General features: G+C 40.0%; 1 protein-coding gene across 7 annotated transcripts in view; it reads right to left on the bottom strand.

Moving 5' to 3' along the window:
- The window catches only part of LOC311091920 (SEC14-like protein 1), a 219,510-nt gene that overhangs the window by 10,276 nt on the left and 184,559 nt on the right, over positions 1–24,675 (bottom strand). For 4 of the 7 annotated variants that reach the window (XM_084128084.1, XM_084128080.1, XM_084128085.1 and 1 more), the window contains 8 exons: positions 17,807–17,895; positions 16,806–16,876; positions 16,215–16,386; positions 15,868–16,002; positions 15,060–15,194; positions 14,597–14,848; positions 14,094–14,272; positions 3,637–3,663 (listed from right to left, as the gene is read on the bottom strand). In XM_084128084.1, coding sequence (XP_083984210.1) covers positions 3,637–3,663; positions 14,094–14,272; positions 14,597–14,848; positions 15,060–15,194; positions 15,868–16,002; positions 16,215–16,386; positions 16,806–16,876; positions 17,807–17,895 — 1,060 coding nt within the window. The remainder of the gene's footprint in view (positions 1–3,636; positions 3,664–14,093; positions 14,273–14,596; positions 14,849–15,059; positions 15,195–15,867; positions 16,003–16,214; positions 16,387–16,805; positions 16,877–17,806; positions 17,896–24,675) is intronic. The other 3 variants (XM_084128082.1, XM_084128086.1, XM_084128083.1) reach the window with 1 other exon arrangement.

The raw sequence follows: 24,675 nt of genomic DNA, 5'->3' as shown, positions 1-24,675 counted from the left end.
CCCGTGCTGTGAGTGTAACTCTACCTCTGCCTTTACATGTGATTGTGAATGCACGTCGCATTGTTGAGACGGAGGCACCAGAACTGCAACTGATAGAATGCACTGTAGCACGATACTACGATATTTCTTCAAAAAGCAGATTGTGGAGGCATTTTAATCGTGATATCGAACACACCTAGTTGAATAGTTTTAATATTTTTGCACAATAAATTGCAGAATTATTTCAGAATAAACTATCAAATTAACCTTCATCTGACAGTGTTGAAAACCAGCTGAGTTGACAAATACTGATAGTGTTGATGAAATTCCAACTGAGGTTACAACAGATTTAAGTACAACTCATTGACAAGACCCAAATTAAGAAGTGGTTTGCTTTTCACTTTTTAGCAGTACAGTATGTCTCATGTTGGGTCTCCAGCAGCTTACTGGTTAAATACAAGAAGCTGATGTTAGGTTTACTGTAATGGTAAGCATTATTATGTGCCACCCTGTAGTGGCAAAATGTTCTCAATGTGAATCCAAATTATATGTAGCATTTAAACCGCATCAATTATGTAAATGTTATTTGTGCCTGACCTGCATGGCCTAAGCAGTGGCAGTGACTAAACTGGCATCGGACATGTTTGCTCTCTTTGAGGAAATTCATTACAGTACATCACGGTTTGCTGTGATCTCATGTGAGTGACAGGTTGTAAAAAAAAATGATGAGCATGAATAAATAATTTATAATAAAAACTGCAATATTCCATTAAAAAAAAGAATAATCAATTAAGATTTCATGTTGACTTTAAAGGGCTGTTTTTTAGGTTGGGGTAAGGGTTAGGCACTTAGTTGTGATGGTTAAGGTTAGGGCAATGAGCTAGGGATTGGATTATATCAATAAATGTCCTTACAAACAGGTGTGTGTTTGTTCGCATGTCTGTAGTAGATGTAAAGATATTATGTATATAAGGCATGTAAAACAGTCCAAATATATATGTAAATAAAATCATGAAAAAAACATGAGAATAATTCCCCATATGCTAAATATATACAGTACCAGTCAAATGTTTGGAAACTGCAATTTGAAAAGAAGTCTCTTATGCTCATCAAACCTGGATTTATTTGATCAAAAATACAGAAACAGTAATATTGTAAAATACTAATACAAATTAAAATAATGGTTATCTTTTTTAATATACTTAAAAATATAATTCATTTCTGTGATGCAAAGCTGAATTTTCATCAGCCATTACTTCAGTCTTAAAGGAGTAGTTCACTTTAAAATGAAAATTACCCCATGATTTACTCACCCCCAAGCCATCCTAGGTGTATATGACTTTCTTCTTACAATCGGAGTTATATTAATAAACACCATGACGCTTCCGAGCATTATAATGGCGATATCATAATAATTTATGATATAATTATATCAATCTGATGGATTGCAACCATCAGATTGAAGCTCAAAAAAGTGCATCCATCCATCATAAACGAACTCCACACGGCTCCAGGGGGGTTAATAAAGGGCTTCTGTAGCAAAATGATGAGTTTGTGTAAGAAAAATATTAATATTTAAAACTTTCTAAAGTAAAATAACTAGCTTCCGGCCAAGTGAACATACAGATTCGACTTAAGTGTAAAGCGCAACTTCTGCGAGTATTGCGACGTACTGCTGATATTTACGCTACGCTATGATGGACTACGCTAGTTCCAACGTCATAAGTTGCACTTTATACGCAAGAAGACTGCTTATGGCTGTTTGGCCGGAAGCTAGAATTTTACTTTGTAACGTGTTAAATATGAATATTTTTCTTACACAAACACATTGTTTTGCTTCAGAAGGCCTTTATTAACCCCCGGAGCCGTGTGGAGTTCTAATGGATGAATGCACTTTTTTGAGCTTTAATCTGATGGTTGCAATGGTTGCAATCTAGTGCCATTATAAAGCTCAGAAGGCTCAGGGTCTTTATTACTATAACTGAGTAATATCGGTGAGTAAATCATGGGGTAATTTTCATTTTAAAGTGAACTACTCCTTTAGGTGTCACATGATCCTATAGAAATCAAGTCAAGTCACCTTCATTTATATAGCGCTTTTAACAATATGAATTGTTTCAAAGCAGCTTTACAGTGATAATTGGTTTTGGCTTTATAGCAGCTCTAGGATAAAGTTATTGTCCAGCTAAAGTTAGTTTTGATTGATCGATGCACTTCCGTTGAGAAGATCATTAGTTGTTAACTTAGGGGCCGCTAACACGACACCATTCTAACAGAAAACCATCAACGCGCTCCGGCCGCCCATTCGCACAAAACAGTGCCCGGTGGCTCGAGAACGCACTCCCGGAAATAGGTTCCAAGGTGCAAACGATTATCAGTTATCTCAGCGCAAACCTACGCAACCTCTGCACAAACCTCTGCGCAAACACCGACGTCATGCACATGCGCACATCAGTCCATAGGTATGCGCGTTTGAATATATATGTGCGCAGGCGTGTAGTCCTTCTTTACAAATCAACCCTCAACAAACTACTTGTCTGGCCTTAAAAATGTATAATACAGAATTATTTATCGCGTCCGCGTAGCCACGTGGTGACTCTGTACAGATAAATTGGCAAAGTTTTATCTGTACAGAGGTAAATCATTCTAATATGCAGATTTAATACTCAGTTATTATGTTGGAAACAATAATAATAATAATAATAATAATAATAATAATAATGTCACAATATTTTTTATCAAATTATTGCAGGTTTGGTGAGCATGAGAGACTACTTTCAAAAACATTAGAAATAATGTTTCCAAACTTTTCACCAGTACTGTATATTATATCACTTTATAAATAGTTGTTGTGAGCTCTTGTCAGCTCTATCAGTTTACAAGTCAACTCTTCAGACATAAAGCCTGACGGGAGTTGACAAGATTTAATATTTTTCCCATCTCAACCATGTGTTGTACAGTGAAGTATTTTCCCCCTCAGTTTTAGCTGCCTTAATAAGATTTAATTTACAACTAATTCACAATTTAATTCAAGCTTTACTTTTTGTATTGTTTGATATCTTACATATCTCTGCCCTTCAATTTAAGCGTATATTTTTTTATTTGTTGCATGTTTAAACACTTTGTTTGGCAGTTATACATTGTGACATGTAACACAATGTGTAACATTGCATGCATCTTCCAAGTATGGAGCATGCCTTTAAAATAATACTAAACAAAAATATTTTAAAATATAAGCAATGAATGCCCTGAGTATATAGATTTCCTTCAGATGTAACTTAATTACTTTTATTTAGACTATTATTATTTTTTCATGTTGTGTGTAGGACATGTTTTGTCCCTTATCTCAAGAATCAGTGACATACAATGATTTTTTACCATAATAATGGACAATGCAGATAACTAAATACTGAACTAAATAGCCAAGAACATGCTGAAGTTTCACATAAAATCTTCATTTAGGCTTATTATAACCTCTCGTCGGCTGTGTTACAGCAGCATGCACGTACACTGAATGGAGATAGAGGGTGAAACTCAAGCCAAGCGTGTTTGAGCAGACAGAATTAACAGAGCTTTGTTAGCATCATGATAATGCTAACAATCACAATCCGTTAGCACAGCACAGTCGCTAAGCTAACGGCAAACAAGTTCACTTACAAACTCTGCACATCACAGCAAGCCGTTCTTTACAGGGAGAAACAGAAAGGAAGGTGGTTGTGTGCAGAAGGGAGAGAGAAAAAAAAAAGAAGCAGCAGGCTTGGACACTGCTCATTACTTTTTCGCTCTATTTTTTACCTTAATATGGCAAACATTTTATCTTAATATGGCAATAATACTGGTAAAATAGATAGACATAACAAAAAAGTAACAGCCTGTTTAAATAAATTATGACCAATTATGACCAGATCTATAAAAAGGTAACATTAGTGTTATTTTAATTCAAATAAAATTTAAAAATGGCAATGACTAGGCAGTTATGAAATGATTAGGGACTAGGGATGCACAATATGCTATATCGGCCACCATGTCGGTTTCGGCTGATATATGTTCATTTTTAATGTTATCGTTTGAAAACTTGAAAATTTGACCGATAAATAATGGATTATTTACTTCAGCTGAGACACTTCAGATGCGCACTGTTCGCTATTATGGTTTTGAATAGCTTGAAATATGATTAGAATTATTTTGAAAAAGAAAATACAGTTAAGTGCTACATGTGCAGGTTTATAATACAGTCTACATTCATGTTTTCTTTAAAATGATGTTTTCCTTGGTTTAATTACTCTCTACTTTGTGCTCTCTTGAATTTTCTGCTCATATTTAATTTTTTTGTATGCTTGTGCTTTTTTCTCTTCGCTCTTCTTTCCATGTTCTGCGCTTGCTTTTCCAAATGTTGCAGTTCGAGTTTAATGTAAATTAGGGTGGGTTTAAGCATCACCATTGGTCCACTAGTTCTAGATTGACAGCTCCTCCTTTAGACAATCAATCGAAGAGGGAAGTTGACGTCACACCAAAGCGACTTATGCTACTGGTTTTCACTCGTACAGGTGAAGATAACTCAACTCAACTGGCAAAAATCTTTCTGTGGCAGGATACCATTAAACTGTATGTGTGCCTGCAACTCGACCTGTCACCGGTACACGTCTACCTGGCGATCTGTTGTCATTAAATTAGTCATCCTAACGATGACCTGTCACAGTTGTGCCTATCTGACGATCCATCATATTCACCTTTAATGCCCTTACTTCTGGACCTGGCACCGTTTACTTCCATATTTAATCTATAACAAGGATGGGCATTGTCGGTAGGCCTGTCACGATTATGAAATTTGGCTGACGATTAATTGTCTAAAAAATAATTGCGGTTATGCGGTTAATTGTCTGTGTTAGGGCTTTGGCGATTATGCCGATTAATTTTCTGTTTTAGGGCTTTGTGCTTCATTCATTAAATAATTGTGATGAATTTAATCCTTTGTAAGTTATCATTTTGCAGTGTAAGATTACAGTTAACACCTTTAAATATTAAATAAATATATTCAATAGCTATGACAATTTGTATTACTTTTTGTATCCACTGAGTGCCTGGATTTGGATTTTTTCCTACTTTTTTTTTTCAGCTATGACAATTTGTTTATTAAACTTAGTGAGTGTATAAATCAGCAGCAAAAAGTAATTTTTGAAAAAATCTGCACAGTAATTTAATTAAATCTAAACATGTTAATAAAAACAAATGTGCACAAACCATGATAATATGATACGCTTCAAAACAGAGCGGAACAAAGCGCGTATGCGCATCGCGGGTGCAGAATGATGTGCTTAATGCAACATGGAGTCACAGTGCGCAGCGCTGCACAAGTGCGCATTTAAAAGTTCACGGCACAAAGCGAAGAAATGTCGAGGGCACAAATCCTAGTGTATATCAGTCCAACAGTTTATTGATCATTTGTTTCTTCACAGTTTTAAACTCCAGTTATTGTGCGTCTGATGCCAATTCATAGTCCTTGTGCTGCACACGGTAGCGAGCGAGTCATTTAGAAACAGCAAAAAACTCCAGCAAAATAAAGTCATTTTATGCAAATCCACAGCCCTTTATCTACAGATCAAGCATTATAACGTCAATGTCACATTGGAGAAAGTTTTACCGTGTATCCTGTCGTAACCGGACGACGCGCGCTGTTTGAATGCTGAACGGAATGATTGACAGCTGCAGACGAGTTTGTGAACTTTAATTTAACAATGTAAATATACTACTGTCCCTCACATTAAGCTATGGAATGGCTTCAGATGACTTTGAATATATTGCTGGAAAACGTAATTAGTGCTTGTCTATTTATTTTGGTCCATGACTCCCCCTTGTGCCGTAGGCCTATAAAAGAGCGCAATAATCGCGGTTGTCTGAAACAATCGCGGTCAGATCAAATAATCGCGATCAGACGGTTATTTAATTATCGCGACAGGCCTAATTGTCGGCCCTGGGTGCAGAGTTTAGCTCCTCCAGCCCTAATCAAACATACCTGAACAAGCTAATCATCATCTTTAGGATTATTAATACTACAGACAGGTAAGGTTTTTATTGGAGTTGACACTATACTCCTCAGGACAGTGACACTCTAGAAACGACGTTACCTATCCCTGATCTTTTAAATAATTTTCATGTTGCTGTACTCAAAATTACAATAATCCTAAAGTAATATGCAATTATGTACCTTTGTAAATAAACACAATAAGTATGTAATAAATCACTGAATATCAAATCCACCTGGTTTCTGTAATTATCTCCTCTGTAACACTATAATTTTCATTAATCTTTTGTGTAATCTGGCATAGTCAATGCAGAAATGGTACATTTAGTCTTAGAATTAATTTACAAGGTTACCTATATGATTGTTTAACAACAACAGTTAAGAAAATATTTGAGGATGACGCATTTAACGGAAACGGATCGGCAGGTAGGTTGTGCGTTTTTTGTTTTTTTTTGTTACATAGGTTAACTTACATGTTCAGTTTAAATTTTAGTCGTTGTTGTTATTCTTTGTTTTACATACTCTGAACTGTACCACAAATGCCTTGTATTTGTCTCGTACTTTTTGCACTGTATACCTTGTCTGTAATGGAACTAAAAAAAAAAAAAAAGGTAGGCTGTGCGTAACGGTGACAGGTCAAAGTCCTAAAGTCTTCAGGGTACAATTGCCATTTTTAACTTAATTTTTGTGAAGAAATGTAGCGTTTCAACACTGCAGGGTGTTTCACTTACAGCAGCCTTTGCATCATGAGCCAAGTAACACCAATTACCAGTGTGCACATTAAAATTCTCATGCATCTTAAAAATTAGGAATTTAATTATTTGTATATGTCCAGAGTTCAGATAGCTTTACTGCTTAAAAGTACTTGTAAAGTTTAAATTAAATTGTCTTCCCCTGTATGAGTGAGCATTAGTTAACATGAGCCGCATTGGTGCGACGTCAACTCCCCTCTTCGATTGATTGACTAGAGGAGGAGCTGTCAATCTAGTTGAACTAGTGGACCAATGGTGACGCTTAAGCTCGCCCTAATTTACATGAAACTCGAACTGCAACTTTTGGAAAAGAAAAAGAACATGGAAAGAGCAGCGAAGAGAAAAACAGTACAAGCGTACAAAAGAGTAAAACATGAGCAGAAAATGTAAGAGGGCAAAGTACAGGGTAATAAAACCAAAGGAAAACATAATTTTTAAGAAAGCATGAACATAAGTTTAAGTTTTGTGCAAAATAATTTTTAATGTGTTTAAAGTTTTTATTCATGCTTGTTATTTTTTGATTCACTCTTATTATATTTTGATCCGTGACCACGTTGTTTGCTATTCTGATCATTTTGCATTATTTTTTTCAGTTTGTGCAATACATTTTTACATGTGTTTTTCAATTTTTGTTTCACGCTTATTATTTTTTGATCCGTGGCCGCAAAACTTTAGAAGGGATATTGATCCCATAGGAGAACGACAACACAGCAACGGCTTCTGATTCAGACAGTTTTATTTAGCTCTCATTAAAAGCAAAGCTTCCCACAAATGCACGCTGCAAATTACCATTACAAGCAACACAATATAAACATTGTTTTGTAAGCTCACCGTAAATTACACAAATACATACATATCCTGTGACAGCTATAATTTAATGCACAAATCAATGCACACCTGTTTGCATTTGTTCTCTCCATCGAAAATATATATGAACATGCTGTTGCATCTTTAAGACATTTTGAGGCTTATTTTGCTGTTTTTATAAGCCGTTTGATATGTTAAAGGACTGTTAAGACCGGTTACACTCACAGTGTGGATGAATCACGTTTGTGTCAAAGACTCAGGATCTTTTGAAGAGAACTTATGCGACGCAGAAACTCTTACAAAGCAAAAACAAACACTCATTTTTGATCCATTAATGCATCTCTCACTTACTGCATGCAATCTCACTGTTTGAAGCATCTGTCATAGGAAATCAACGCGTGATGTTGTGAATAATTAAGCGAGGCGTCTTCTCATAGGATAAGGACATGCAGTCTCATGATGAATGATTATGAAACACAGATGAGTCACCGATGCACTATACTACAAGAAAAAGCCACATCCTGTTTTCTCCTACAAATTAAAACTAACTGATGGTAACAGTCTTCTATGATTTTCAACGCACATAACTCTGTTAAAATCTTTTGGTTTAGTAGTTGCGTTTCAGCGCATTGTTACAGGAAGAGCGCATTCACAACAGGAGTTACACTTTCTGACTAGCACGTAACTTGGTTCAAGTTCACTTGTGCATTTGTGTCATTTTGTGCAGATATAAGTTGTAATCTTTTGTTTATGTTGAATAAATATCTGATTAATTCGTTTGAGTTGATTTAATTGATTTAATTAATTCCCTTACAAAAATTAACCATGGTTTTACTACAAATAAAACCAAAAAACCTTTGTAACCACAAATTAACCATGGCTCCCTTTCGAAAGGGAACTTGCACTGCGTTGATGACGCTATTAGGGAACGCCCTCCACATGAACTGGTGTCTGAAAAGCTATCCAATCATGGCAATCGAATTTGATCGGCGACAGCCTATGATGTCACTACTAGTGCGACCCAGAAGTATAAAAGGGGCGCCTAGAGAACATGTCATCCTCTTTTCGTCTTCAGGGACTGTTTTGTCTGATTTGCAATCACCTGAAAAAGGTAAGAACAATTGGCAAGTGCCAAGCGTTTCAAGAAGTGTGTGGATCCGTGTCTCAGGTTTCTGACACCAGATGACACACACAACTTGTGCGTTTATTGTTTGGGCGAAGAGCACGCACGATCAGCTCGAGAGACCTGATTGTGCAGAATGTGAGAGTTTTCCTCTTAGAAAACTCTGCTCTTGTCTGGCCCCCTTCTCGAGGGAAGAGGGACAGGCATCTGGGCCCAGTGGTTCGGGTCCCACTCGTGCTGAGGCACTGCGGAGACTCGGATCATGGGATTCCCAGATGGAGCTCGCTCAGTTTGAGAGAGGTGTTTCTCTCTCACGCCCGTAAGAAGCTCGCGAGGGTGAGCTGCTGGACGAGGATGTGTTATCTCTTACATCCTCTGATCCAGCAGCAAGTGCTTCATGAGGGTGAAGAAGAGGTACAACCTGAACCCTCACAGCCTCCCTGCCCAGCGTATGATGAGCTGTTGGGTGTTATGGAGCGCACTTCAGCGAGGCTTCAGCTGCCGAGGGAGCGCGTGAAAGGAGCCGTTCGCAGCAGGCTGGATGAGCGGTTCCTTTCTGGACATAACTCCCCAGCTCCCGTGAGCTTTCCATTCCTTCCTGATCTGCATACTGAGATCAATGCGGCATGGAAGAACCCATATTCTGCACGCATGCATCGTCAGCAGCGAGCAAACTACGCTGATGTCGAGGGGATGCGTGAACATGGTTATGTGTCGATGCCCCCAATCGACGAGACATTCGCAAACTCTCTGCTGGACAGGCATCGGCACTAAAAGCTCCGGTTGCACTAAAAGCTCCCCGGTTTCGCCATATGAACTTTTCGGCGCCTCCGTTGAGATGGTGGTGGAAAAGTTCAGAGAGGCGAAGGTGCGCTCGGCTGCATTTAAATCACGCATTCCGCTGTGGTCCGAATCCACGCCCAGACAGCCAGGGGGGCCTTGCCCATCCCAGTTCGATGATCAGAGAGAGGGCCAGAGGTTCAGCGTCGCCTCTCGCGCTTCTCCTCCTACAAGGAGTAGGTCGCAGAGAAGGCGCGACTCAAGGAAGAAAGAGGGATCTGAGGGAGGTGATCCAGCACAGGCGCTCCCAGCGTCAGTGAAGGATCCCCTTCCTCTGAGGGTGAATAACAACCATCCTTCTCCTCTCTTCTTCCTTTCCCCCCTATTTTCTTTACCCCAGGCGTTTCTTACATCAGGCCTGAGGCCTGGACCGATGATGATATTTTCCCATTAAATGGAATGCTTCTGAAGGTCTGGAGCCGGGCTTGGAAGTGAGCGCGCCCTTTCTAGCTTTTGGGTGGAAGGCCTTCATTTTAAGAATATCATTTAGGCCGCCGCTCTACGAGCAGCAGGATGATCTTGGTTGGTCTTTATTATAAGGTTGTTAAACTTTAGACCTCGGTTATCTGTTTAGAAAGTATTAAGGGGTATGTTTGATAGGTATTAAAATAGGAATTTAGGGCCCTGAAGTTCCCGTTTTTATAGGTAGGCTTGCATACCTTATCATAGGCCTCCTCTTGTGATAGAGTCGTTAGCTGTATGTAGTAGGTGGTGCCAATCTTGGTCACCCAGTGAAATGTACAGGTTGGCTTCATCTCATAGAGAAATCTCTAGTGAGAACACCGTGCATGTGAGCTTCAAACAGGTTTAGTTCAGCGTGAGATGGCTTCCTCCCATTTGGGGTTGTCTCCTGAGGCCACCGCTTTGTATAAGCTCATCAGGGCCACCTTGTATTTGTAAAGCAGGTCTCCTCTCACTTCTGAGGGTTGTTGAGACTGTAGCTTTGAAATTCAGACATAGATATGATATGCAAGTGCCATCCCCACGCGGGCTGCCTTAATATCTGGCTTAGGCATGTGTACGAGGAGTTTGTTGGAGACTATCTGCTAGAAGCTTTTTCGTCATGAGCCCCTCAGTATCTGAGCGTAGGCTCTTTAGATTTAGATAATCTACAGCTTATTTCTTTTCCTGGTACTGGCCTCCTCTTTCTACAAGAGTCGTATAGCCTAGGCCCACCTCTGCATTAGGCGATTATGCTAATGGATGTTAAGGGTAGAATAAATAGCATAGGTAGCAGGCTATTCCTAAGCCTCCCATGCAGATATATTCTGGGCGTTGTCAGAAGGTGAAAATGTCATTGGCCTCACAGTTGAGGCCTCCATTTCCCTTGGGCTTCGTGTTTTTTTGGCTACCCACAGCTCTTGTCTATTCACCCTGCACCACTGGGGCTCTTTTTAGTACTCCCTCCCCATTGGGACGAGTTTGAGTACACTCCCTTAGAGCCTAAGCATGCCATGGGCTGACACTTTTGATAATTGAAATTGTAGGCCTTTCTATAGGCCTCCTCAATAGTCAGGTAGCATAAGATTGTACTTCCCTTGTTTAAAGGGTCGATAGCACTCTAGCTGAGTACACTGTCCATTGGCAATGTAAAGTAGGAAAAACCGGGCCCATAGTATTTCTATGAGTACACCTATGATATCTGAGGCTAGTTCTGCTAACAAGTACCGCTATCAAGTAGTAGGTCTTCACAGGCCTCCTTGAATTTGGTTCCACTATCTTGTGGGGTTTTAGCAATAAATAAGATCAAGTTGTAGGCTCCCTTTGAGCCTCCCTGATTCTAGCCCAGAGCCTGGTCAAATATATATATTATTTTCCTAGCTACCCAAAGTCTGGTTAGAAGGTTGAAGGACTCTCACGAGGCCTCCCTCCTAGATCAGCCCTAGAGCTGGAGGCGCTCCCCTTATCTAGGGTCCCTTTAGAGTGCCCAGCCTCCACAATGTTTTAAAGCACTGTGTAGATCCAGGATTGAGTAGAGTTACTCCCCTCGTTTGCAAGGGTTATAAAGCGCTATGCTGAGTTCTACTCTCCAGGATGCGTCTCTATGTTCCGGTTTCACTATTGGTTTTGTGAGAGACTCTGTTTGGGAAAACAGACAGGTTGTTGGCAAGACTAGGTCAGTAGATTTTATCAGGTCAGCCTCCCTGGTGGCATGTACCCCTCAGAAAGTGACTGGACGGGACTCCTTTCGGACCCCCTGGCCATATTCCCTTAAAGGAACCCCTTCTTTGGAAGCTGTTGGTTCCAAGCCTTTGAGCGGCCTTCCGTTGTTCAGAGGCCTCTTAAAGACCCACTCCGATGAAAATCATGTTTTTCTAGGTGTTAACATGTTCTTGTGGCATTTTTCTGATGTTAGAGGACATATCTTGAGAAAAATAAGTTCAAAGTTGTATTTCTGAGTATTTCTGCATTCAAATGGCTGTGAATCAGTAGCAGACGCTAAAATGCCAGCTAAAATAGACTGGAGTTGTGACGTAGTAACTCCACTGGGCGGTGCCACAAGCTCATACTCCCCTCCGCCCCCGCCCGCGCGGCTCAGGTTCTGAGGAGTAGAGAAGACGATGGCGGATCAACACCTATGTGCGGTAGCGGGTTGCAATGCTAACTGTACGTTCACACCGCCGCCGACTTGAGCGGCAAAGAAGCTCTGGCCGCCCTGTCAAGGACGCTTGTCAAAAAGTACGAGGAAGCTTGTTGACGCTTTGGCCGCTCTGACGTAGCAGCATTCTATGTTCGATCATGGGAGAAGAGAAGTGTCACACCATGAAAAGTAAACAAAATAAACAAGCAATACATTGACACTAGAAACCTTTTATAATGACAGCATTTGTATAACCGTTTTGGTCACATTATTATTTATTATTATTAATAGTGAGTGCGCGCGCGCGGCCGAGGCTCTCTCTCTCTCTCTCTCTGCTATCTCTCTGCGTTCTTATATGCCCTGTCAAGCGCGCCCTGTTAAACTGGCAGGACTTAAAAACACATGCAAATGATAAACTTTCACTCTGATGGTTAAACTGCAATTAATCCGATAATGATAGGAAACCCTGCAACGGCGATGATCAGCTTCTCCTCCGTTTTCTCGGAAGCTCAAGTCGGCGGCGGTGTGAACGACGGGGAGGGTCGTCTCCGTGCCAACGGCTCCCCCCACAACGCAGAGGCGAATTGCTAATGAGCTACTGCCGCTCTGCTGAAGCAAAGTCCCAGAAAACGGCACAGGTTTTGTGATTTTGGCTAAAAACGGCATAATCATCATTTAAAGACCACTGAGAATGTTTAAAAATAGCTCAAAATATGATCGGAGTGGGACTTTAAAGGCTTATAGCTTGGGCAGTGACAGTTGGGAATAATGTTTGAAACTGCCAGTTCTGATGTTTTGTCATGAGCCATAATTGGCATGCACTCCCCTCAGATTGTACTTTGTTCCCCATTAGCGTCATCGACGCAGTGCGAGTTCCCTTTCGAAATGGAACATCTAGGTTACGACTGTAACCTCTGTTCCCTGAGAACAGGGAATGAGACACTGCATCGTTAGTCATGCTTTGGCTCGGGGATGCCTGCTGAACAGTCCCTTCAGACGAAAGTGGATGACATGTTCTCTAGGCACCCCTTTTATACTTCCGGGTTGCACTAGTAGTGACGTCATAGGCTGTCGCCGGTCAAATTTGATTGCCATGATTTGATATCTTTTCAGACACCGGTTCACGTGGAGGGCGTTCCCCTATAGCGTCATCGATGCAGAGTCTCGTTCCCTGTTCTCAGGGAACAGAGGTTACAGTCATAACCTAGATGTTTTATCTACAGGTTTTATTTCAGTTAGCCTAATAGCTGGTTTGATTTGCATTGAGAGATGATCTTATGGAAAGTATTCCATGCCAATCTCTAGGTATGGTGAAGGCTATGTGATGATGTGGGGCTATATTAATTCCAAAGGCCAAGGGAACTTTATCGGGATGCATAGTATCCTGGATCCATGAAGTAACTGGACTTTAAAAATAAAAATCTGCCTGCCTCTATGGGAATTTAACATAGGGGTGTCCAGACTTATGCACCTTGTATTTTAAGGAAGAACATTTATTTATTTACGATACATTATTCATTCACAAAGAAAATTGGTGTCCTTAAAGGTTGGATTTTTCCTAATTTTTTTAAATTAAGGCATTAGGTTCAATTTCCAAAGGATGATTTTTTATTCCTCTTTTTAGTCAACTTTAGCATGGGTGTCTAAACTTATGCATAGCACTGTATTTGTAAGTGTTTTTTTTGTTTTTTTTTTGATAAAGAAAGTTTATACGCTATAGGAGTGTACAATTAATTTTTAAACTGACACTGGTTCAAACTAGGCTACTGTACTGTATATGTCTGATTTATGTTCAAGTGCTTGGGACAAGGTTTTTATAATCAGGCTCTAAACAATTATATACAAATTTGGATTTAAATTTATCGGCCAACATATCGGTTATCAGCCTTTCCAAATATAAATAATTATCGTATCTGCCAACATTTTCATATAGGTGCATCCCTAATTACAACAGATATCACACAATTCAAAGCTCTTCAGAAAGTTTACCTGAAATCTTCTGAGCCTAGAACCTCAGTGTAGTACATGACTTTACACTTGTGAGAGGACACCTGCAGAGTAGCCAGAACATCGTCCACCCTAGGTAGGTTTGTGGTGGCACATGCTGGCATAGAGTGGAACTTCCATTGCAAAATATAGAAACCTGGCCATCGAGTCACATGTGAACCCTAAAGGGTGTGTACACATGTTGGCAGAAAGATTGAAACAAGGGAAGAAAAAACAAGATGACAAGACAACTATCTTTAATAACAATCATCCACCACCTTAGACAGAACTTTTAACAATGAAATTGTTTTAAATTATTTAACATTTTTAAAGGTCATATAATTTTTTGAGAATATATTATGAGAAATGTAATTATGCTTGACATAGAATTTACATAGAAGTCTTAAAGGAACAGAAACAAAGTATGGTATGACCACTATAAACTTCTTTACTATGGAAACTGATGGAATCAACATCAAACTGGATGCTGATTGTATGTGACATACCTGCACACTTTCTCCCTCTTTGCAGGTAAGTGGTGACTCCACCATGCTGTAGTCCTGTCCCAGCAGCCAGGATTTATCGATAAGCTGCACATTGTTGCCTGCAGGAGAGGTAATGCCATGGGTAGCCAGCGGATCTTTCCTTGGCGGCTGTGGAGCTCGTTTAGAGTGGTAGATATTGAAGATCACATCACCTTTACATACATCAAAGTCCCAAGTGATGACTGAGGAGGCATCGATGATCTCAATCAATATCTTAAGGAAGAGATATAAAAAGGAAATTGTGCTCTTTAACTAAATGTGTAGCTTTAATACTGTTCAGTAGGTGGCACTCATTCAAAATGTGACCAATGTTGTGTTTTATCAGACTGAAATCCAGTTTTGTAAAAAATCTTAGATGAGGTGATCATATTTTGCAAGTGCACCAAACACAACCCAAATCAAATAGTTTCTAATAGAGCCTCACCTCATGTGGCGCTCCTTTAAAGATGCTGGCACTCTGGTAAATAGTCTCTGTCCACAGCCTGATTTCATCATTCTCCAGTTCCTCTGCAGTTCTGTACAGGGACTTGGGCACCATGCCACCCTCTGGCACTTCACACTGCACATATTTCACAGTGTCACTATTTTAGTTCAATAAGCTACTAAAACCATACTAAAGTAAGTCAACACAGATAATATCTCAGTTTGAATGCATGCATACAGATCTTAGGGTGTGTTAACACTTGGCATGTTTGGTTTGATTAAAAGAAACTCTGGTGTGATTGCTTTGTTAGTGCGGTTAATTTGACCCTAAAAAGGACAGAATGCTCAAGCATACCTTTTTTCTCTCGTCATAGTCACGATGATGCCCATCACAGTTCAGTACACAGCAGATCGTCATTTGTGTGTGTGATGGAGGGACTCCTGCTGCTTTTTTGAGTCCTTTACACATTTGTTCTTACACATCTCTTCACGAGTTCTCAGCTGGTCAAAATATCATCATATTTTGACCAGCACACAGCATTGTTCTGGATGTTCAGTAAGTTCCATCACGAAAAATACGTAATAAAAGCCGGCCAATCAGGTTGTGAACATGTACCTATCCCTTTAGGTTCGGTGTGAAAAATGCTAATGTGAACGCTAAGCGGACCAGGACTAAAGGTTTTTTTTTCCGTCCAGACCAAACAAACCAAGTGAACCGAACTACAAGTGTGAAGACACCCTTAGTGTGAGCAAACAGGACTGAATAGGTACCATTCACTCATAAAGCATAAGGAAAACAAACTACATACCATACACTCTCCTCCAAGGAAGTCAGGGATGATCTCTTTATCAATGTAGTCTACAAGACCACCAGGGCCCTGGTAGTCATTTCCCGCATAGATCAGAAACTTCTTTCGTGTATTCTCATCAATGAAAGGGCTCACCTGTAAACACAGATGGGAGGAGGAAAGCACAGTTAATAGATACATAATATGCTTCCTTTTTGGTTAACTCATGCTACGAATAACCAGGTGACTCATTTACTTTCTAAATGAGAGGCTATTACTTCAAGCAATTATTTTCATATTAGGACTGTGTATATGGGGGGGGGGGGGGGGGGGGGGGGGGGGGCCGGGCAAACAGTGGTGTCCCTCACCAGCGTCCACAAGACAGGAAAAACTCTGGGAGCTCTGAGGATGAGCAGACGGCCTAGAGTCTCAGGGTAATTGGCCTCCACTACCTCAATAATCCTCAGCAGAGCTTTGACTCCAGGGCGCCACAGATGCCTCATATTGAGCCCCTCAAGATCAACCAAACATGTCCAGCAACTACAGAATGAGAAAATGTGAATTACCACCTCACCACTGAAAAATGTCACTTAGCTTCTCAGTTGTGAACTAAAGAGACAATTGCAGGGCACTGCTGACAACAAATTTTTGTACATTTATGTTTCAGTCAGCAAGTGTTTGTCTGTCTGTACAGTGTGTGTGCGCATGCAGAGAGAGAGAGCAGGATAAAGTGCTTTTAATAGATAATAAATGGTAATTTGGTAGGAAATGCATAGAAATTGTTAATAATTTTTATACAATTGTTTGTCATTTGTTTGCTTGGTCAGTGTATTTGTGGGTTTTGGTTAATTTGTTTTGTAATGTAGGCTGTAAGGACCTTAGCCGCATAGTAAAAATGTCAACTATTTTAATAGTAACTTTATGGTTACAGAGGGCAAATGTGTCAGTACTGTCAGTACCTAATTGGCCGACCAAAGACTTTAGTGTTCTCCTCGCAGCGTCGCAGACCCTCTTCATTGATAGACAGCACCTAAACATTCACATATGTTGTTATTTTGTTTAGATCCATATGAATTGAATTAGCGGTGGACGAAGTACACAAATCAAGTACATGAGTAAAAGTACAGATACCCTAATGAAATATTACTCCAGCATTAAGAACTCCTTTTTAATTTTACTTAAGTAAAAGCACAAAAGTACTTGATTTTGAATGTGCTTGAGTATTAAAATTAAAAAGTACTGATTGATATATATTTATTTATTTTGCAATTTTATATACTCCATTCTACTGCTGAGGTTGAGGTGGGGATATAATGTTCTTGACACACAGATAGAGCTTAAATAGGATACAGTTCAGTACTGATCTGAAAGTAAGAAAACTTTATTTTAATACCAAAACTTGTCATACACTGATAATTAATACTAATAATTACTAATAACTCATGCGTGTAAGTAAGAATAACAAAATATAACAGTATATAAAAATGAGGAAAAACAAAATGTGTTGACAAATATAAACACAATATAAAAACAGACGTCACATAGGGCAAAACGTGTTAAAATTTTAAGAAGAACGCTATGCAAACATACTAGTTTAATATAATTTGAAACTGCTACAGCAGCGGGAAAGATTTGTGAATTCACTGAATTGTTAACTAGAGATTTGCTCTGACCGGATAATTTGAATCAGTGAGTTGTTGACTTGAGAACAAATGCAAACGGAACAGCCCAATTCTCAAATGAATCGTTCAGTAGGATTTGCAAACCAATTTAACAGGTTATTTGAAGAATCAGCTAATTTACCAATCGGACAGCGCTATGTCATCTCAGGGCAGGTAAAGATTTCTTCAGTTCAAAACAATGAGGAACTACATGTTTTTATGAAATGTAGTGGAGTTAAAAATACAATATTATGCTTTTGAATGTAGTAAAGAAAAATGTTGGTTATTGAATCTCTAACATGTCTAAGGAGGGATTCTTCTCCAAGTGCTCGAACCAGTCCTTTAGTGTCCATATGTCCTAGGCGTAGGATGTACAGAGGCCGGCCATCTATAGAAAGAAACACAAGTGTTTAAGAATGTGGAAATACAATACACCCTACTACATCACCATCATATAGTGCCAAACCACAACACCATGACATGTTCTGCTGAAAAATGTAACTGTAAAAATGTATAAACAAGTGCAAACAAGTTCTGTCTTGCACTTCTCACAGGTAAACACATTCTCTGTTAGTGGAGCTATCTTGTAAACAGACCATTTGAGAAAAAGTTATTTCTGTTAGTCGATTTAATTGCAGTGTTTCACTGTGTGCATTACTGGATGTTAATTTATTGCTGAACATGAAATTATATATAGTAGTTAATTAACCAAAATGACTATTAAATACAACCCAGTTACGTGTGACACTCGTTCACCAAATCACCAGCAGGTGGCACAAAAGGGAAGGTTTGAAACATTGCTCAGTAAGGCTGCAATTGTGACATTTTCACTTGTGAATGAAGATAAAAAAATAAAATAATTACTGGTAATTAAATCGTGCCTCCTTTGTGCTTGCCGCCTTAATTGCTGCTTGCAGCTATATTTGTTATTATATCTTTGCTATATATCAGACCATCATGGCTGGAAGCATCAGACCAACTGCAACAATGAGCAACTAGATTAAAAAGTTCGTCGAGACAAACTTTAAGTTGGCTTGAGAAAGCCGGACCAGAGAGTTTGAAGAAGTATAAAGTAGTTTGGAGTTTAAAGTAGTTTGAAGTTAGGGTTAGTTTAAAGTTTAAATTAGTTTAAAGTTTAAATTAGTCTAAAGTTTAAATTATTTTAAAGTTTAAATCAGTTTGAAGTTTAAAGTAGTTTACAGTTAAAAAGTTGTTGGGGGTTTTCTAGTGGGTTGCTAGGGTGTTCTGGGTGGTTGCTATGGTGTTGCTAGGGTATTCTGGGTGGTTGCTAGGCGGTTGCTAGGGTGTTCTGGGTGGTTGCTATGGTGTTGCTAGGCAGTTGCTAAGGTGTTCTGGGTGGGGTCTAGGGCGTTGCTAGGTGGCTTCTAGGGTCTTTTGGGTGGTTGCTATGATATTGCTAGGTGGTTGCTAGGGTATTATTGGTGGTTGCTAGGGTATTTTGGGTGGTTGCTAGGCGGTTGCTAGGGTATTCTGGGTAGTTGCTATGATGTTGCTAGGCGGTTGCTAAGGTATTTTGGGTGGTTGCTATGGTGTTGCTAGGCGGTTGCTAGGGTGTTCTGGGTGGTTGCTATGCTGTTGCTAGGGTGTTTTGGTGGTTGCTATGGTGTTGCTAGGCAGTTGCTAGGGTATTCTGGGTGGTTGCTAGGGTGTTGCTAGGCGGTTGCTAGGGTGTTCTGGGTGGTTGCTATGCTGTTGCTAGGCGGTTGCTAGGGTATTCTCGGTGGTTGCTAGGCGGTTGCTAGGGTGTTTTGGGTGGTTGCTAGGCGGTTGCTAGGGTGTTCTGTGTGGTTGCTATGGTGTTGCTAGGCGGTTGGTAGGGTATTCTTGGCGGTTGCTAGGCGGTTGCTAGGGTATTCAGGGTGGTTGCTATGGTGTTGCTAGGCGGTTGCTAGGTGGTTGCTAGGGTGTTCTGAGTGGTTGCTATGCTGTTGCTAGGGTGTTCTGGGTGGTTGATATGGTGTTGCTAGGCGGTTGCTAGGGTGTTTTAGTGGTTGCTATGGTGTTGCTAGGCGGTTGCTAGGGTGTTCTGGGTGGTTGCTATGCTGTTGCTAGGGTGTTTTGGTGGTTGCTATGGTGTTGCTAGGCGGTTGCTAGGGTATTCTGGGTGGTTGCTAGGGTGTTGCTAGGCGGTTGCTAGGGTGTTCTGGGTGGTTGCTATGCTGTTGCTAGGCGGTTGCTAGGGTATTCTCGGTGGTTGCTAGGCGGTTGCTAGGGTGTTTTGGGTGGTTGCTAGGCGGTTGCTAGGGTGTTCTGTGTGGTTGCTATGGTGTTGCTAGGCGGTTGGTAGGGTATTCTTGGCGGTTGCTAGGCGGTTGCTAGGGTATTCAGGGTGGTTGCTATGGTGTTGCTAGGCGGTTGCTAAGGTATTCTGGGTGGTTGCTAGGCGCTTGCTAGGTGGTTGCTAGGGTGTTCTGAGTGGTTGCTATGCTGTTGCTAAGGTGTTCTGGGTGGTTGCTAGGGTGTTCTGGGTGGTTGCTATGGTGTTGCTAGGTGGTTGCTACGGTATTCTGGGTGGTTGCTAGGCGGTTGCTAGGGTGTTCTGGGTGGTTGCTATGCTGTTGCTAGGGTATTCTCGGTGGTTGCTAGGCGGTTGCTAGGGTGTTTTGGGTGGTTGCTAGGCGGTTGCTAGGGTGTTCTGTGTGGTTGCTATGGTGTTGCTAGGCGGTTGCTAGGCTATTCTTGGCGGTTGCTAGGCGGTTGCTAGGGTATTCAGGGTGGTTGCTATGGTGTTGCTAGGCGGTTGCTAAGGTATTCTGGGTGGTTGCTAGGGTGTTCTGAGTGGTTGCTATGCTGTTGCTAAGGTGTTCTGGGTGGTTGCTAGGGTGTTCTGGGTGGTTGCTATGGTGTTGCTAGGTGGTTGCTACGGTATTCTGGGTGGTTGCTAGGCGGTTGCTAGGGTGTTCTGGGTGGTTGCTATGGTGTTGCTAGGCGTTTGCTAGGGTATTCTGGGTGGTTGCTAGGCGGTTGCTAGGGTGTTCTGGGTGGTTGCTATGATGTTGCTAGGCAGTTGCTAAGGTATTCTGGGCGGTTGCTAGGCAGTTGCTAAGGTGTTCTGGGCGGTTGCTATGGTGTTGCTAGGTGGTTGGTAGTTGTCACAGATGGTTACTATGGAGTTTTTATAGAGTTCTTAACATGATCTTGGCATGATTTAGCATTTAACTAATTGCTATTAGCATGTAGCTATTCACTGCTAGCATGTGTAACATGTTGGAAGTGCTGTTTGCTAGCATGAGTCAAAAAAGCCAAACCTCATCTCTATACGATGTTCTGATACAGAGACAACACACACACACACACACACTCAGAGTTTATGAGTTTAGAGTTTATAAGTGTGTAAATTGATGAGTTTATAAGTGTTAAGAGTTTTTGAGTTTAGAGTTTATAAGTTTTAATGAGTTTAGAGTTTATAAGTTTAAATGAGTTTAAGAGTTCAGAGTTTATTAATTTATGAGTTAAAGAGTTCATAAGTCTATGAATTCATGAGTTTATAAGTTAATTAGTTTATAAGTGTATGAGTTTAGAGTTTATTAGTTTAAATGAGTCTCATTGGCTAATATAGTATATAGAACGGCAGTTTGGTTTAGTCTTCAAGGTATTTAGATTTGAATTTTCGTCGGTTGGTGAGTTTGAATCTGGATTTGAATTTTTTAGAACTCCCCAATGTAAGTCAATGGGAGTTTTTCAGAGTTTTGATCGGCATTTTTAGGAAAACCGTAAGTCCGATCAGTCTGAAAAGATATAGCAACTAACTTCAGATCAGTTTGAAGGTCTGAGCCGAGTTTGGAGTATGTAGAGTTAAAGCTCTAGGAGGAGTTTGAGTCAACAGTTTTTAACAGAAGAATAATAATAATATTAAGTTTAAGTACAATATCAGTAAGTTGGCTCTCTCAAGCCAACTTAATTAACCCTTAGGGGTCAACAAACGCGCCACCACGTTTCGCTGGATTTTCTTCACATAGTAGCAAATTAGACTTAAAATACTCAATTTATGGTCATACAGACAAAAGAAATACATCATCTGAAAATGAAAAAGGTCTACTTTTGTATGTGTCCACTTACAACTAAAACAAAACATTGTGCTTTTGTAAAATAAAGAAAACAAGCAGGGTGTACTTTTTTTCTGGAGCACGTCTCTAAACAAACAAAACTCAGTGAATACTTGTCACACAGACATGAGCAATATATATTTTGTCCTCACATTATTTCTTGTAGTTCCCTTTAAAGGGGTGGTAAAACACGATTTCACTTTTCTAAATTTAGTTAGTGTGTAATGTTGCTGTTTGAGCATAAACAACATCTGCAAAGTTACAACTTTCAAAGTTTAAAGCAAAGGGAGATATATTTGCTTTTAAAGAAATCAATTTCTAAGAACTACAAAAAACGGCCAGTAGGGACTACACGACATTCCTGCGGGCTTGCTGACATCACTAAGCCCAATATTTACATAAACCTCTCCTCCGATGAAGGATTCGCACAACGGCTAGTCCTGAAAGATGGAGCAGTTCCAACTTTAAAGGGATAGTTCACTTTGAAATTAAATTTTGGTATGTTTTAGCTTAAGTTACCTGAAGGGCATCCAAGATGTAGGTGTCTTTTTTTCCGCAGTAGTTTCAATTTTGATATTTTTAGGTCAAACCGTTCTTGTCTGTCAGTCCTATAATGCAGGTATATGGATACTGTCTCAAAGAGCATTCACAAGTCCAAATTAAAACAATTCCCCATCGTCCAAATTAAACAATTCCCCATCGTAAGTACACATTGATGGCATAAGACACGAAACGAGCGGGTTGTGTGAGAAAACGAACAGCATTTATATCGTTTTTACCTCTTATAACACAACCACGTCGAAGTAATCTGAAGGCGCGTGCGCATCCTGGTGTGTGACGTGTGCTCAGACTGGTGCATAGATATATATAGACTAGAAGTCGCATTAAAGACATTCGTTCCAATGAACTGCCGTAGCCAAGGCGAAATCTAGTATATATATAAAAAAAAGACACCTACATCTTGGATGCCCTTCAGGTAAGCTAAAACATACCAAAATTTAATTTCAAAGTGAACTATCCCTTTAAAAACAGAAACTGTTTACGGGCCACAACCTGTAAGTATGATTTATTTTTCGTCGTTGTGTTTTCCTGTAATAGTTCGTATTGTTAATTGTACGTTGTAGCAAGGAAGTAAACGAAGGACAACGCTGTTTGGCTCCACAAACCAGTTTGTTAAATGCTAACGTTAATTCATACTTATCCGACAAACACAACTTCCGTTTAATATCACCAGCGCAGCGAACTTGGAATGTTCGTGGTTGTTGTGTTGTCGTTTATGTGATCAGTGTAAATTATTCTTTGATTATAGCTTTTATGTATTGTTTATCTACAGGCATGCTAAACATGGTTTTGTGTTTGATTTGGCTACTGTTGTAAAGCCAATGTTTAGTGTTCGTATTGGATTAATAGTTCAGGCGACAGATATTTAGCTACAATCGTTCTAAATATACAAAAGTAACAGTGTCATATAGCGATCTTCAAAAAACATACCTTTCTGAAACGTCCTTTAACAGCCGTTCTTGAACAGGTTCTGCTCGATCTTCTCCACTAACATTCCCTGGGTCTGATTCGGGCTCAAACTGGTATGGCAATATTGACGCCGTTCTTTACTGAAGCACAAACTAGTACTACCGGTAAAGATAAGGGGGCGTGACGTGTCCGAACAACGTGCACTTAGGCGGTTAGCGAATCACAACACACTGGGCCAGCTAACCAATCTGAGCCCATTGCGTATTTTGAAGGGCGGGGGCTTCATAGAACGCGGAAATCATCCGACCGTTTTTACAGGGAGGGACAGAGCAGTGTAGAATAATGGTTAAATATGTGAAAAATAATGCGAATTTTTAAAAACGAAGCATGAACACGTTACAGTGCACCCCACAAACACAATCAAGCCTTCGAAAAAAGGCGTTTTACCACCCCTTTAAGTCACATACCTGACTGAAAGGTTCATCCATCGATCGATCCATCGACTTTGTATTGCGTGAAGCTGCCTACTTGTCATTTCTGACTTATACAAAAAACAAAACAATGTCTAAAAGCTGCTATGTGACAGGGTGTACAGCAAACAAGCTTAAAAACCCAGAACTAAGTTTTTATAAGCAGCCGACCCCAAAAACCAAAAAAACGTTTAAGGACACAAAAGTGGATACAGACGATTAGTTCTGAAAAACTTAAAACTTAGTTCTGGGTTGTATAGCTTGTTTGATGTACACCCTTGTCACATAGCAGCTTTTAGACATTGTTTTGTTATAAGTCAGAAATGACAAGGAGGCAGCTTCACGCATTACAACGTCAATGGAGATGGTTGGATATCGCAACTGTTTTTTAAGTTTACATGGAGATAACATTTTTCAAAAAAATGTAAAACTTGCACCTTGAAATATATTTCAAAGTTTGCGTTCTCGAGCCACCAAAAACTGTATCGTGCAATTGAGCGGCTAGAACACATTAAAAGTTTTCTGTTTTCAGTTAAAATGGTGTAGTGTAAGCGGCCCTTAAGTTAATAACTAATGATCTTTGCAACGGAAGTGAATCAATCAAAACCTAACTTTAGCTGGACAATAACTTTATTCTAGAGCTGCTGTAAAGCCAAAACAATCTCGGTTACTTTAATCTCCTATTATAACTGTAAAGCTGCTTTGAAACAATCTATATCAGGGGTGTCAAACTCATTTTCACTGAGGGCCACTTCAGCATTATGGCTGCCCTCAAAGGGCCGGTTGTAACTGTAAGACTTTTAAAATGTTAATATATTGTCGCTTTATTTGATTATTACTTACTTAAGTTACAAATATTGTATATGCATTTGCAGGGGTGTTTCTAGGTTTTAAAAACATCAGGGGATGAGCCCGAAACATCAGGGGCTGGGTAATAATGATTTGATACAGAGAATAATGTATATTGTATATATGCAGGGGCAAACTGGCTCAAATTCAGCCTTGGCACTGTAGCCACACCAGCCCACATTACCACACAGTCATGCGTATTCAAATGTGAGGTAGTTAGGGGGGTTCGGGGACATGCTCCCCCGATAAAATTTGGATTTCTCTGACCTACATATGTGCATTTTAAGGTGTTTAAAGGCCAAAAATGTTGGA

The sequence above is a fragment of the Abramis brama genome (assembly GCF_963993115.1).
Source record: "Abramis brama genome assembly, chromosome: 11".
NCBI lineage: Eukaryota > Metazoa > Chordata > Actinopteri > Cypriniformes > Leuciscidae > Abramis > Abramis brama.
The sequence above is the reverse complement of the archived record's forward strand: the minus strand, read 5'-3'. Positions and strand labels throughout refer to the sequence as shown.